The following is a 12,695-nucleotide window of genomic DNA, read 5'->3' as shown; positions in this document are numbered from 1 at the left end:
ATACATAGATATAGTATATTGCTGTTGAACTTGAAAAAAACCAAGGAGATGGTGGTGGATTTCAGGAGGACTAAGACACCAGTCACCCCTGTTTCCATCGGGGGGGGAGGATGTAGACCTGGTGCAGTCCTACAGGTACCTAGGAGTGCACCTGGACAGCAAGCTCCACTGGAGCGGGAACACCGAGGCCATATACAAGAAGGGCCAGAGCCGACTCCACTTCCTGAGGAGGCTCAGGTCCTTTGATGTATGTGAACCATGCTGAACGTGTTCTATCAGTCGGTGGTGGCAAGTGCCCTTTTCTTTGCGTTTGTGTGCTGGGGCAGCAGCATAAAAGCTGCAGACACCAACAGGATAGACCGACTGCTGAGGAAGGCGGGGTCTGTCCTGGGGGCCGGCCTGGACCCAGTGAGTGCTGAGGAAGGCGGGGTCTGTCCTGGGGACCGGCCTGGACCCAGTGAGTGCGGTGGCTGAGAGGAGAATGTTGGACAAACTGCTGGCCATCATGGACAACGCCTCTCATCCACTTCATGAGACACTGACCAGGCAGAGGAGCACGTTCAGCAACAGACTCATTCTGCCTCGGTGTACCACGGAGCGGCACAGGAGGTCCTTCTTGCCCACCGCCATGAGACTTTATAACTCCTCTCTGGACTAACCCCCCCCCCCCCCACACACAGACAAACACTGCATGCCCGGGCTTTCTGCTCTTCTTGCTCTTTTTGCTCCATTGTTATAGTTATAGTGTCATAGTTATAGTGTCATCTAAATGGATCTCTAATGCTCCTGATGTCACATGACTTCATGTCTAAATGACAGACATGAAGTCATGTGACACAGAGTCTCCTGCTGTGAGACTAAAGTGAAACTTAAAACTACAATTTGCTCGAAACTCACATGTGTTAGAGCCTGTGTTACAGACTGGTACTACAGACTGGTACTACTGGTACTACAGACTGATACCACAGATGGTGGTACTACAGACTGGTACTACAGACTGGTACTACTGGTACTACAAACTGCGGTACTACAGTCTGGTACCACAGACTGGTACTACAATTTACAATTTACAATTTCACATTTGGCAGACGCTTTTATCCAAAGCGACTTACACATGAGATTTGCATACAACACAAGCAAGTTTCTAGATAGGAGAGAACAACGGGAGTAAGTGCTATAGAACTAAGTTCTGGTCCAACAGGACAAAGGTGCTACGAGACAGTGCAACAAGCTAAGTTCTGGTCCAACAGGACATAGGTGCTACGAGGGAGTGCTACAAGGTAGTGCTATGAGGTAATGCGTAGAGTGCATCAAAGTTTTTTTTTATTTTTTTTATTTTTTTTTTATTATTTATGAAAGGAGGTATTCGCTAAAGAGCTGGGTCTTTAGCCTTTTCTTAAGGATAGAGAGGGATTCTGCGGATCGAATGGAGTTTGGCAACTCGTTCCACCACCGGGGAACCACAGAAGAGAAGAGTCTGGCTAGAGACTTAGGGCCTTGCTGAGGTGGCAGCACCAGGCGCCGCTCCATGGCAGAGCGTAGTGAGCGGGAGGGAGCGTAGACCTGAATGAGGGAGTTCAGGTAGGTCGGAGCCGTTTTGGTTATTGTTTTGTAGGCGAGCATCAAGGACTTGAACTTGATGCGGGCAGCAACTGGGAGCCAGTGGAGGGAGATGAATAGCGGAGTGACATGTGCTCTTTTGGGCTGGTTGAAGACCAGACGCGCCGCCGCGTTCTGGATCATCTGCAGAGGTTTGAAAGTACAGGCCGGGAGCCCTGCCAGTAAGGAGTTGCAGTAGTCAAGGCGTGATATTACAAGAGCCTGTACCAGGAGTTGTGCTGCATGCTCAGACAGGTAGGGTCTGATCTTCCTGATATTGTATAGAGCAAATCGGCATGACCGAGTAACAGAAGTCACATGCTCCTTGAAGGTTAGCTGGTCATCAATCATGACACCCAAGTTCCTGGCAGACTTTGTGGGTATGAGCTCAGTTGATTCGAGCTGGATGCTGATTTGTTGTTGTATAGAGGGACTGGCTGGGATGACAAGGAGCTCAGTCTTTGACAAGTTAAGCTGAAGGTGGCGTTCCTTCATCCAAGCCGAGATATCGGCGAGGCATGCCGATGTCCGCGCCGAGACTGTGGGGTCGTCTGGCGGGAACGACAGGAGGAGCTGGGTATCGTCAGCATATGAATGATAAGAGAAGCCATGTGAGCGGATCACTGCACCCAATGAGGTGGTGTATAATGAAAAGAGAAGGGGTCCAACCACTGACCCTTGAGGTACCCCTGTGGACAAGTAGTGGGATTTAGACACTTCCCCTCTCCAAGACACTCTGAAGGATCTCCCTGAGAGGTAGGACTCAAACCAGCAGAGGGTAGATCCTGAGAAGCCGAGCTCAGCGAGTGTGGAGAGGAGGATTTGGTGGTTCACCGTGTCAAAGGCGGCCGATAGGTCAAGTAGCAGTAGGACAGAGGACTGACCGGCAGCTCTAGCTGATCGCAGTGTTTCTACTACAGACAAGAGCGCAGTCTCGGTAGAGTGTCCGCGTTTGAAGCCAGATTGGTTGGGATCATACAGGTTGTTCTCAAAAAGGAATTCAGAGACTTGATTAAAGACCGCCCGCTCAAGTGTTTTGGAAAGAAAGGTGAGTAGTGAGACCGGCCTGTAATTATCAACCTGAGATGGGTTGAGTGTAGGTTTCTTTAGTAGCGGGGTAACCCGGGCTTGCTTAAAAGCAGTGGGGAACACACCCGCTGAGAGTGAGGAGTTGATGATGTGCGTGACTGCAGGGATAAGTGTGGGAGAGATGGCCTGCAGGAGGTTGGAGGGTATGGGGTCCAACGGACAGGTAGTGGGACGAGAGTCAAGTAGTAGTTTGGAGACTTGCTCTTCAGTGAGATGGGAAAAGGACAGGAGTGAGGTCCTGTTAGCTGGTGGCAGCAGACTGAGTTGGTCAGGCTCAGAGAACTGATTACTGATGGTAGAAACCTTATCAGTAAAGAAGGATGCAAAGAGGTCAGCCGTGAGCAAACTTGAGGGTGGAGGTGGTGGAGGTTTGAGGAGTGAGTTAAAAGCTGAAAATAATTTGCGAGCGTCCTTGGCGCTGCTGATTTTCTCCTGATAGTAAGTGGTCTTGGCATTTTTTAGATGGGAGGAGAATGCCGACAAGAGAGTTTGATAGTCAGTGAGGTCAGTGGGATCACTGGATTTGCGCCATTTTCTCTCCGCTGCTCTGAGCCCCGCCCGTTGCTCTTTGATGACACCGGTGAGCCATGGGCTAGTGGGGGTTTTACGAGCAGGTTTAGATGAGAGTGGGCAGAGATTGTCTAGAGAGACAGCTAGTGAGGAGCAGAGTGTGTCTGTAGCCTCATTGACATGGAGTGAGGAGAACTTATTATGAGGGGGCATGGTAGCCGTGACCTCATCGGAGAGCCGAGCCGGTGTGAGGGACCGGAGGTTCCGTCTGAAGGAGACCATTTGCGGCGGAACGTGAGGATATTCCGGCAAGGAAACCATGAATTGAACAAAGAAGTGGTCTGACAGATGTAGGGGAGTGACAGTCAGATTTGCCGTGGAACAGTTCCGAGTCAAAATCAGATCAAGTGTATTGCCCGCTTTGTGTGTGGGAGCGGTGGAGACCAGTTTGAGGTCAAATGAGGACAGTAGTGTAAGGATTAGGTACTACTGGTACTACTGGTACTACAGACTGATACCACAGACTGTGGTACTACAGACTGGTACTACAGACTGTAGTACTACAGACTGGTACTACAGACTGGTACTACAGACTGATACCACAGACTGTGGTACTACAGACTGGTACTACAGACTGTAGTACTACAGACTGGTACTACAGACTGGTACTACAGACTGGTACCACAGACTGCTACTACAGACTGTGGTACTACAGACTGGTACTACAGACTGGTACCACAGACTGGTACTACAGACTGGTACTACAGACTGTGGTACTACAGACTGGTACTACAGACTGGTACCACAGACTGGTACTACTGGTACTACAGACTGATACCACAGACTGGTACTACTGGTACTACAGACTGATACCACAGACTGTGGTACTACAGACTGGTACAACTGGAACTACAGACTGCTACTACAGACTGGTACTACAGACTGGTACTACAGACTGTGGTACTAATCAATTAGTGTTTGCATTAGTGTATGTGAGCGTGTTAGTGTGTGTGTGTTGTTAATGTGTGTTAGCGTGTGTTGGTGTGTGTTAAGCTGGGCTCAGATTCCTATGTCTGAGCTTGTTCGGATCTATGTCCTAGATCCGAACAAGCTCGGATATAGGACATAGGAAACAGCAGTCGGTCAGTAAGAGTTTAGAATCTTTGTTTCTGGGTTAGATTTGGACTTAGGATGTTGTCAGGCTTTGTTGTGGCTGAGCACTTCCTGGTTTCACTCTCTGAGTTTCGATAGGTGGGTCAGCTGACGCGGGTCACGCCCTCTATCTGTTGCTTGTTGTTGAAATCTGAAAGGGGCGGGTTCAGCCCTGCTAACGAGCCGTGAATGGGCACAGCTGTGGTATTTCCTGGTATTTAAACAAGTAAGCTGCGCTGTAGCGTCAGCGGAAGCGTCAGCCCTTGTATGGCAGCCCTTCTTATGTGAAGACCTAATTGGGTAAAGACCTCCGAGTCTACCTGTGCGAGACCTAATTGGGTAAAGACCTCCGAGTCTACCTGTGCGAGACCTAATTGGGTAAAGACCTCCGAGTCACCCAGTGCGAGACCTAATTGGGTAAAGACCGCCGAGTCTACCTGTGCGAGACCTAATTGGGTAAAGACCTCCGAGTCTACCTGTGCGAGTCCACTGAGCAAGGACACAGATAAGCTACTCTTATTTTACTCTCTTGGCCTCCCTTCGCACTCACCATGTGCTATCAATATATCCCTGTCATCCACGGCAACCGAAAAAAACGCATCAGTCATAAAAGTCAGCGCAATCCTGAGAACCACTACTCTCTCAGAAAAGCCTCAGCTACTTCCTCCGCTTTTTCCTTTGGCTTATGGAATTGTCAGTCCGCTGTAAATAAAATAGAATTTATCCAAGCACTTGCAAACATATCTGACATTCAGGTACTAGCCCTGACCGAAACCTGGATCTGTCCAGAGAACACAGCCACACCAGCTGCGCTTTCAGCTGACTCTACTTTCTCCCACACACCTCGTTCCGTTGGGCGTGGAGGTGGCACAGGGGCCCTTATTTCCAAAGACTGGAAATTCACTAAGCTTTCTCCTCTAAGCAATAACTCATCCTTTGAATACCAGGCAATCATGGTTACCGCTCCTGTCAAACTATTTGTGGTTATCATATATCGCCCACCAGGGCTACTGGGGAAGTTTGTTGTTGAACTGGACATGCTACTCTCAGCCATTCCTGAAGATGGCACCCCACTGATTGTCATGGGGGACATGAATATCCATCTGGACAAACCCCGAGCGGCTGATTCCTTTCATTTCTGTCCTCATTTGACCTCAAACTGGTCTCCACCGCTCCCACACACAAAGCGGGCAATACACTTGATCTGATTGTGACTCGAAACTGTTCCACGGCAAATCTGACTGTCACTCCCTTACATCTGTCAGACCACTTCTTTGTTCAATTCACGGTTTCCTTGCCGGAACATCCTCACGTTCCGCAGCAAATGGTCTCCTTCAGACGGAACCTCCGGTCCCTCACACCGGCTCGGCTCTCCGACGAGGTCTCGGCTACCATGCCCCCTCATAAAGAGTTCTCCTCACTCCATGTCAATGAGGCTACAGACACACTCTGCTCCTCACTAGCGTTGTTAGTGTGTGATAATGTGTTAGTGTGTGTTAGTGTGTGATAATGTCTTAGTGTGTGTTGTTAGTGTGTGATAATGTGTGTTAGTGTGTGGTTCAGTGTGTGTTGTTAGTCTGTGATAATGTGTTAGTGTGTGTTAGTGTGTGATAATGTGTTAGTGTGTATTGTTAGTGTGTGATAATGTGTGTTAGCGTGTGTGTTAGTGTGTGATAATGTGTGTTAGCGTGTGTGTTAGTGTGTGATAATGTGTGTTAGCGTGTGTGTTAGTGTGTTCAAGTTTCAAGTTTATTTGCCATTTACATAAAAATGCATTGGAATTCATGATAACGAGCCTCACGTCATTCAGCAAAAAAAAAAGAACACATGAGAACCATGGTAGAAAAAGGACAGAGACACATAAGAAACAAAATAAAAGCATGATAAAACATAAAACATATGCAGCATGCATTGTCGGCAAAGTGCAATAGTTGCTGTAGTTAGTAAAGTGCAGTAGTGCTATTCATTTAAAAACCAGACCGCCTCTGGGTGAAAACTGTTTAAAGTCTATTTGTACGAACTCCTTGCTTTGCTCTTCTGTCTGGGCAGCGCTCCCTGCGGTAGCCTCTACCTGAGTGATAAGGCCACTGCCTGGGTGGCTGGGGTCAGGGACTATTTTCTGGGCCCTATCACGCCACCTCTCAACATAAATATCTCTCAGAGATGGCAAATCTGTTCCAATAATTTTCTGTGCTGTTCTTACAACCTTGTCAATAAGCTTACGGTCCTCCTCAGAGCAACTTCCATACCAAACAGTTACACATCCTGTGAGGAGGCTTTCAACGGTAGCTCTGTAAAAATTAACTAATGTCTTGGTGGTTACACCAGACTTCTTCAGACATCTCAAAACAGGGGTGCCCCCAGTGGCTCACCGCGTACCATAAGGCTTCAGTCTTTCCCGCAGTGACCCGGGTTCGAATCCTGCATGTCCTCCCCTCTCTCTCTCCCATGCCTTCCTGTCTCTCTCTCACTAAAGACATCTCAAAACATAGAGCTGCTGCTGAGCCTTCTTGGCAACAGCAGCACAGTTAAGTGACCATCTGAGCTCTCTGGATATCTGTAACCCTAAGAATCTGAAGCAATCCACTATTTCTACATCCACACCGTTGATGTTACTAGGAGTGCAGCACTCCCCCATTTGTCCTGAAATCAACAATTATTTCCTTTGTCTTGGTGACATTTGAATCAAGGTTATTGTCAGTGCACCACTCTATCAGTCTCATAACCTCCTGTCTGTAGAAGGATTCGTTGTTATTCTGTATTCTTCCTATCACAGTTGTATCATCTGCAAATTTGATAATGCAATTCATATCATGTTTTGCAGTGCAGTCACAGGTGAAGAGTGAGTATAGAAGTGGACTGAGTACGCACACCCTGGGGTGTAGGGCTGAACGATTTTGAAAAAATATCTAATTGCAATTATTTTGACTGATATTGCAATTGCGATATGATTTGCGATATTAGAGGGAATGATCATTTTTACATCATTATTCTCATTTTCATTGAAAAACGTATTAAAATGATTATAGTGTGATTTTTGCGGGGATCTGTACCAAACAAAGATGTTTTCTTAAGTCTGTAGAATATGATGTGTAGGCCAGGACATCTCTGCAGCACCACAATATTTACTTTAAAATGCTATTTTGACACATTTCACCTTTAACAAATATTGTGCCTCCTGAGATTTGAAAATTGCAGTAGGCCATATTGCGATTTCGATAAAATTTTGATTAATTGTTCAGCCCTACTGGGGGGTGCACCTGTGTTTGTGACCACCGTAGATGAAGTGAAGCTGCCTATTCTCACTACTTGTTCCCTCCCTGTTAGGAAGTCTAAAATCCAATCACAAATGGAGGCTCTTAACTCGACAACTAGTTTGCTTGGTACATTTGTATTGAATGCAGAACTATAGTCAATAAATAACACTCTATAATAGACATTGCATCTGTCTGTCGATGTTCCAGCACAATATGCAGTGCAAGTGAAATCTTCAACAGACCTGTGTGAGCAGTAAGCAAACTGATAAGAGTCCACTGACTGAGGAATTACAGATTTAATGTACCAACATTAAATCAAAACATTTCATAACTACAGATGTCAGAGCCACTAATCATTCAAACAGCTGATCTTGGGTTAGGGTTAGGTACCCTAGTGTGTGTGTTAGTGTGTGTGTGTTGTTAGCATGTGTTAGTGTGTGTTAGTGTGTGTGTGTTGTTAGCATATGTTAGTGTGTGTGTGTTAGTGTGTGTGTGTTGTTAGCATGTGTTATTGTGTGTGTTAGTGTGTGTGTGTTGTTAGCATGTGTTAGTGTGTGTGTTAGTGTGTGTGTGTGTGTGTGTTGTTAGCATGTGTTAGTGTGTGTGTTAGTGTGTGTGTGTGTGTGTTGTTAGCATGTGTTAGTGTGTGTGTTAGTGTGTGTGTGTGTTGTTAGCATGTGTTAGTGTGTGTTAGTGTGTGTGTTTGTGTGTGTGTGTGTGTTGTTAGCATGTGTTAGTGTGTGTTAGTGTGTGCGTTAGTGTGTGTGTGTGTGTTGTTAGCATGTGTTAGTGTGTTTTTTTGTGTGTCAGTGTGTGTTATTAGCATGTGTTAGTGTGTGTGTTAGTGTGTGTGTTAGTGTGTGTGTTAGTGTGTGTTATTAGCATGTGTTAGTGTGTGTGTGTGTGTGTGTGTGTGTGTGTGTTAGTGTGTGTTGTTTGTGTGTGTGTGTTAGTGTGTGTGTGTGTGTGTGTGTGTGTGTGTTAGTGTGTGTTGTTTGTGTGTGTGTTAGTGTGTGTGTTAGTGTGTGTGTTAGTGTGTGTTATTAGCATGTGTTAGTGTGTGTTAGTGTGTGCGTTAGTGTGTGTGTGTGTGTTGTTAGCATGTGTTAGTGTGTTTTTTTGTGTGTCAGTGTGTGTTATTAGCATGTGTTAGTGTGTGTTATTATCATGTGTTAGTGTGTGTGTTAGTGTGTGTGTTAGTGTGTGTGTTAGTGTGTGTTATTAGTATGTGTTAGTGTGTGTGTGTGTGTGTGTGTGTGTGTGTGTTAGTGTGTGTTGTTTGTGTGTGTGTGTTAGTGTGTGTGTGTGTGTGTGTGTGTGTTAGTGTGTGTTGTTTGTGTGTGTGTTAGTGTGTGTGTTAGTGTGTGTGTTAGTGTGTGTTATTAGCATGTGTTAGTGTGTGTTAGTGTGTGTGTTAGTGTGTGTTATTAGCCTGTGTTAGTGTGTGTTAGTGTGTGTGTTAGTGTGTGTTATTAGCCTGTGTTAGTGTGTGTTAGTGTGTGTGTGTGTGTGTTAGTGTGTGTTATTAGCATGTATTAGTGTGTGTTAGTGTGTGTGTGTGTGTGTGTGTGTTAGTGTGTGTTGTTAGTGTGGGTGTTAGTGTGTGTGTTAGTGTGTGTGTTAGTGTGTGTTATTAGCATGTGTTAGTGTGTGTTAGTGTGTGTGTTAGTGTGTGTTATTAGCCTGTGTTAGTGTGTGTTAGTGTGTGTGTTAGTGTGTGTTATTAGCCTGTGTTAGTGTGTGTTAGTGTGTGTGTGTGTGTGTTAGTGTGTGTTATTAGCATGTATTAGTGTGTGTTAGTGTGTGTGTGTGTGTGTGTGTGTTAGTGTGTGTTGTTAGTGTGGGTGTTAGTGTGTGTGTTAGTGTGTGTGTTAGTGTGTGTTATTAGCATGTGTTAGTGTGTGTTAGTGTGTGTGTTAGTGTGTGTTATTAGCCTGTGTTAGTGTGTGTTAGTGTGTGTGTTAGTGTGTGTTATTAGCCTGTGTTAGTGTGTGTTAGTGTGTGTGTGTGTGTGTTAGTGTGTGTTGTTTGTGTGTGTGTTAGTGTGTGTGTTAGTGTGTGTTATTAGCATGTATTAGTGTGTGTTAGTGTGGGTGTTAGTGTGTGTGCTGTTAGTGTGTGTGTGTGTGTGTTAATCCTATAACAGAAGCCTCCTGTCATGAGAAAGTACTCAGAGTCTAATGCAATTATTGACTGGGGGCGAGAGAGAGAGAGAGAGAGAGAGAGAATATGAACAATAATCAAATATATTTTTAGAAAAGCTTTCCTTCATTTGTTGAAACTTCCACGTTTGAAGCTCCTTCCTACGATGTTTACTGTGAAACTTCCTCATGAAGATGAACGAGGCCAAAAAGCTGTTAGCAGCTTTTTAGGCCTCGTTCATCTTCATGAGGAAGTTTCTAACTGTTCTGCAGTTAAACAGACGTGAGTTGGCTCCCTTGGTTTGGGTTTGGGTTTGGGTTTAGGGTTTAGGGTTTAGGGTTTACCCTGCAGGGTTAGGGTTCAAACCCTGAAGGCTTTCAAACCTGATCACTAATCATCTCACTGTGCTGATGATGGAGGGTTGGAGAGATGAGACAGCATGGGTTTGGGGCGAAAAGTAAACATATTGTGAACATATATGTTTTTGTTTCTGTAATGATGTGTACCAACTTTTCCTTTAAATTAAAAAAAAGTTGATCACAACAAAAACGAATCATCTTACTGTGCTGTGGAAGCATGAACTGTGTTGGTTTTTGTTTGGTTGTGTTTCCCCTGCAGTTAAAACAATAATAGACCGTTAGGTAGATAATGTAATGTCATGTAATGTTAATGTAAAGTAATGTAATGTAAACTGTGCTCTGTGTAAACTGACTTGTCAGTTTCTGACATTTCATGACATTAAAGTTATTGAACTGAAACCTGAAGCTGAATTCAGTTTGTTTTCACCTGCATCCATCTGGCCGTCTGTCAGCAGGATTTCTCTAAATGTTGGGAAGGGTTAGAAAACCCTTAGAAACCCTTAGAAAAATAAGTCAAAATTCTCTTATTCCAGCTTCTTAAATGTGAATATTTTCTGGCTTCTTTACTCCTCTATGACAGTAAACTAAATATCTTTGGGTATGGACAAAATAAGACATTTGAGGACATCATCTTGGGAATATATATTTATATATATACCACGTTTCCCAGAATTCCTTTCAACAACCATGGGAGAAAGGGGGTGAACTTGTTGCATTGAGCTGTGAGTTAAAGGTGTAGGTGGAGAGAGAGACTGGCTACGTTTACATGCACAACAATAATCCAATTATAAACAAGGCAGTAATGCCAGTAAGGTGGAGCATGTAAACACCACACTGATTATGTTAATGCCATTCTGCTCACAGTCCATAATCTCAGTCAGATATGTGCAGTACTGTGATTTTAATCGCATTATAAAGGCATGTTACACCCTCTCTGACCAATTGTGTCAATAAACACGTTAAACCAGGTGGCAAGGCAGGCAACCCGCGTTCTGATCAGCTGATCAACTGATCAGAACCGGCTCACAGCGTGAGCCGGTTAGCTTTGTAATGTTACAAGACATTTGTTAAATTAATAAAATGTGAAATATAAAGCGATTAAACCAATCGGTCCAAAGATCCTGGAGGAGCGAATGGGAAACAGTTCATTCTAATCCATCAAATTCTGTTTAACATGTAACATGTGAAAAGTATATGAAAAGTAATTAAGGACAAATAGGCCTAGGTTTAGTTCATAAAAAAAATAGCAAATGATGATGATGTCGGGACAGTCGTATTAATGGTTTTATTTCTGCTGAAGAACAGGAAGAGTAGAAGTCTAGAACTTTGCACTTGGTATTTATATTGCTGCTTAATATTAGTATTGTAACTGTTATTTACTGTTAAATTATTGTACTTGACTTAGGTTTTATTAATTATGTAAATTTGTATTCATTTCTAAACATAATTTAAACAGTTAAGAGTTAATATATAGTTCAATTTCTTTGCCTTTGCAATAAAAAAGCCTGTAGATCTATCTACAGACACTGAACCAGCTATAGGTCTATCTACAGACACTGAACCACCTGAAGGTCTATCTACAGACACTGAACCAGCTATAGGTTTATCTACAGAGATTGAACCAGCTGTAGGTCTATCTACAGACACTGAACCAGCTGTAGGTCTATCTACAGACACTGAACCAGCTATAGGTCTATCTACAAACACTGAACCACCTGAAGGTCTATCTACAGACATTGAACCACCTGTAGGTCTATCTACAAGGACTCTAGTAGTTTTAGTGGTGTCCATAGGTTTTTATATTCCAGGTGTTATTGTTCAGTTATTGTCTGTGTATTGAAATGTGCAAAACAAATTTCCTCATGGACAATAATAGTTTCTATTCAATTCTAAACCGCCTGTAGTTTAAACTAAAGGAGCTGCTGTGTTTCTGTAACGAGCCGTGCTACATCCTGCAGAGTGACACATCTCATATCTTTATATCTTTATATCTGTATATATCATATATTTATATATTTATATCTCACATCTCATATCTTCACAGGATATGAGCTTCACAGTGTGTGAACTTCAACTCACGTCAAACTCTGCTGCTCCTCCGCTGATGAACACAACCGTCCGAGTCCTTCAGGAGAGGAAACCTGTAGAACTGCAGCTTATTTCCAGCGGCTCGTCATCGGTTCTCATAGTGAACAAAGAGAAAAATAAAGAGAAAAACAATAAAATCCACGGACTGGTTCACGGATCATTTCCTCTGTCCGCTCAGACAGAAACACATTTTATTCCTCTTTACTGTAACTGCGACCAACTGCCGCTTCAGCGCCTGTTCAACAGGCTGCTGTCAAGCTAGACACCGTAACCAAATACGACTTCCTGTCACGACTTTTCAAACTAAAAGTCTTGTTGCGACACACGCAACGTTTTCTCAGGAAAGTAGGTTACTAAAGCGAAAATTAAGAATATATTTATGGACAAATTTGTAGTAAATGAAAATACAGTTATTGTTTTTTTCCACACGGTATGTTCATCCCTATAGTGGACTGTGCAAGCAATAAACGATATGTATCGCTGACTCAGTTTATTTTAA

General features: G+C 44.0%; 2 protein-coding genes across 2 annotated transcripts in view; both read right to left on the bottom strand.

Annotated features, from left to right (window-relative positions):
* The window catches only part of prr5l (proline rich 5 like), a 44,345-nt gene extending 31,917 nt beyond the window's left edge, over positions 1-12,428 (bottom strand). Inside the window, exon 1 of the mRNA XM_071518545.1 lies at positions 12,188-12,428. The gene's annotated coding sequence lies outside the window, so the exon portion shown is untranslated. The remainder of the gene's footprint in view (positions 1-12,187) is intronic.
* Positions 1,366-2,118, bottom strand: LOC139643404 (uncharacterized; the record flags this gene model as incomplete). The annotated part of the gene is made up of 1 exon (XM_071518544.1): positions 1,366-2,118. A coding segment is annotated over one exon (753 nt), but the record flags the coding sequence as incomplete, so codon positions are not given.
* Positions 12,429-12,695: the final 267 nt, after the last annotated feature.

The sequence above is a fragment of the Centroberyx affinis genome, unplaced genomic scaffold (genome assembly GCF_046629955.1).
Source record: "Centroberyx affinis isolate AG114_WGS23_722 - 3 ecotype Tasmania unplaced genomic scaffold, CSIRO-AGI_Caff_v1 ptg000596l_1, whole genome shotgun sequence".
Taxonomy (NCBI): domain Eukaryota; kingdom Metazoa; phylum Chordata; class Actinopteri; order Beryciformes; family Berycidae; genus Centroberyx; species Centroberyx affinis.
The sequence above is the reverse complement of the archived record's forward strand: the minus strand, read 5'-3'. Positions and strand labels throughout refer to the sequence as shown.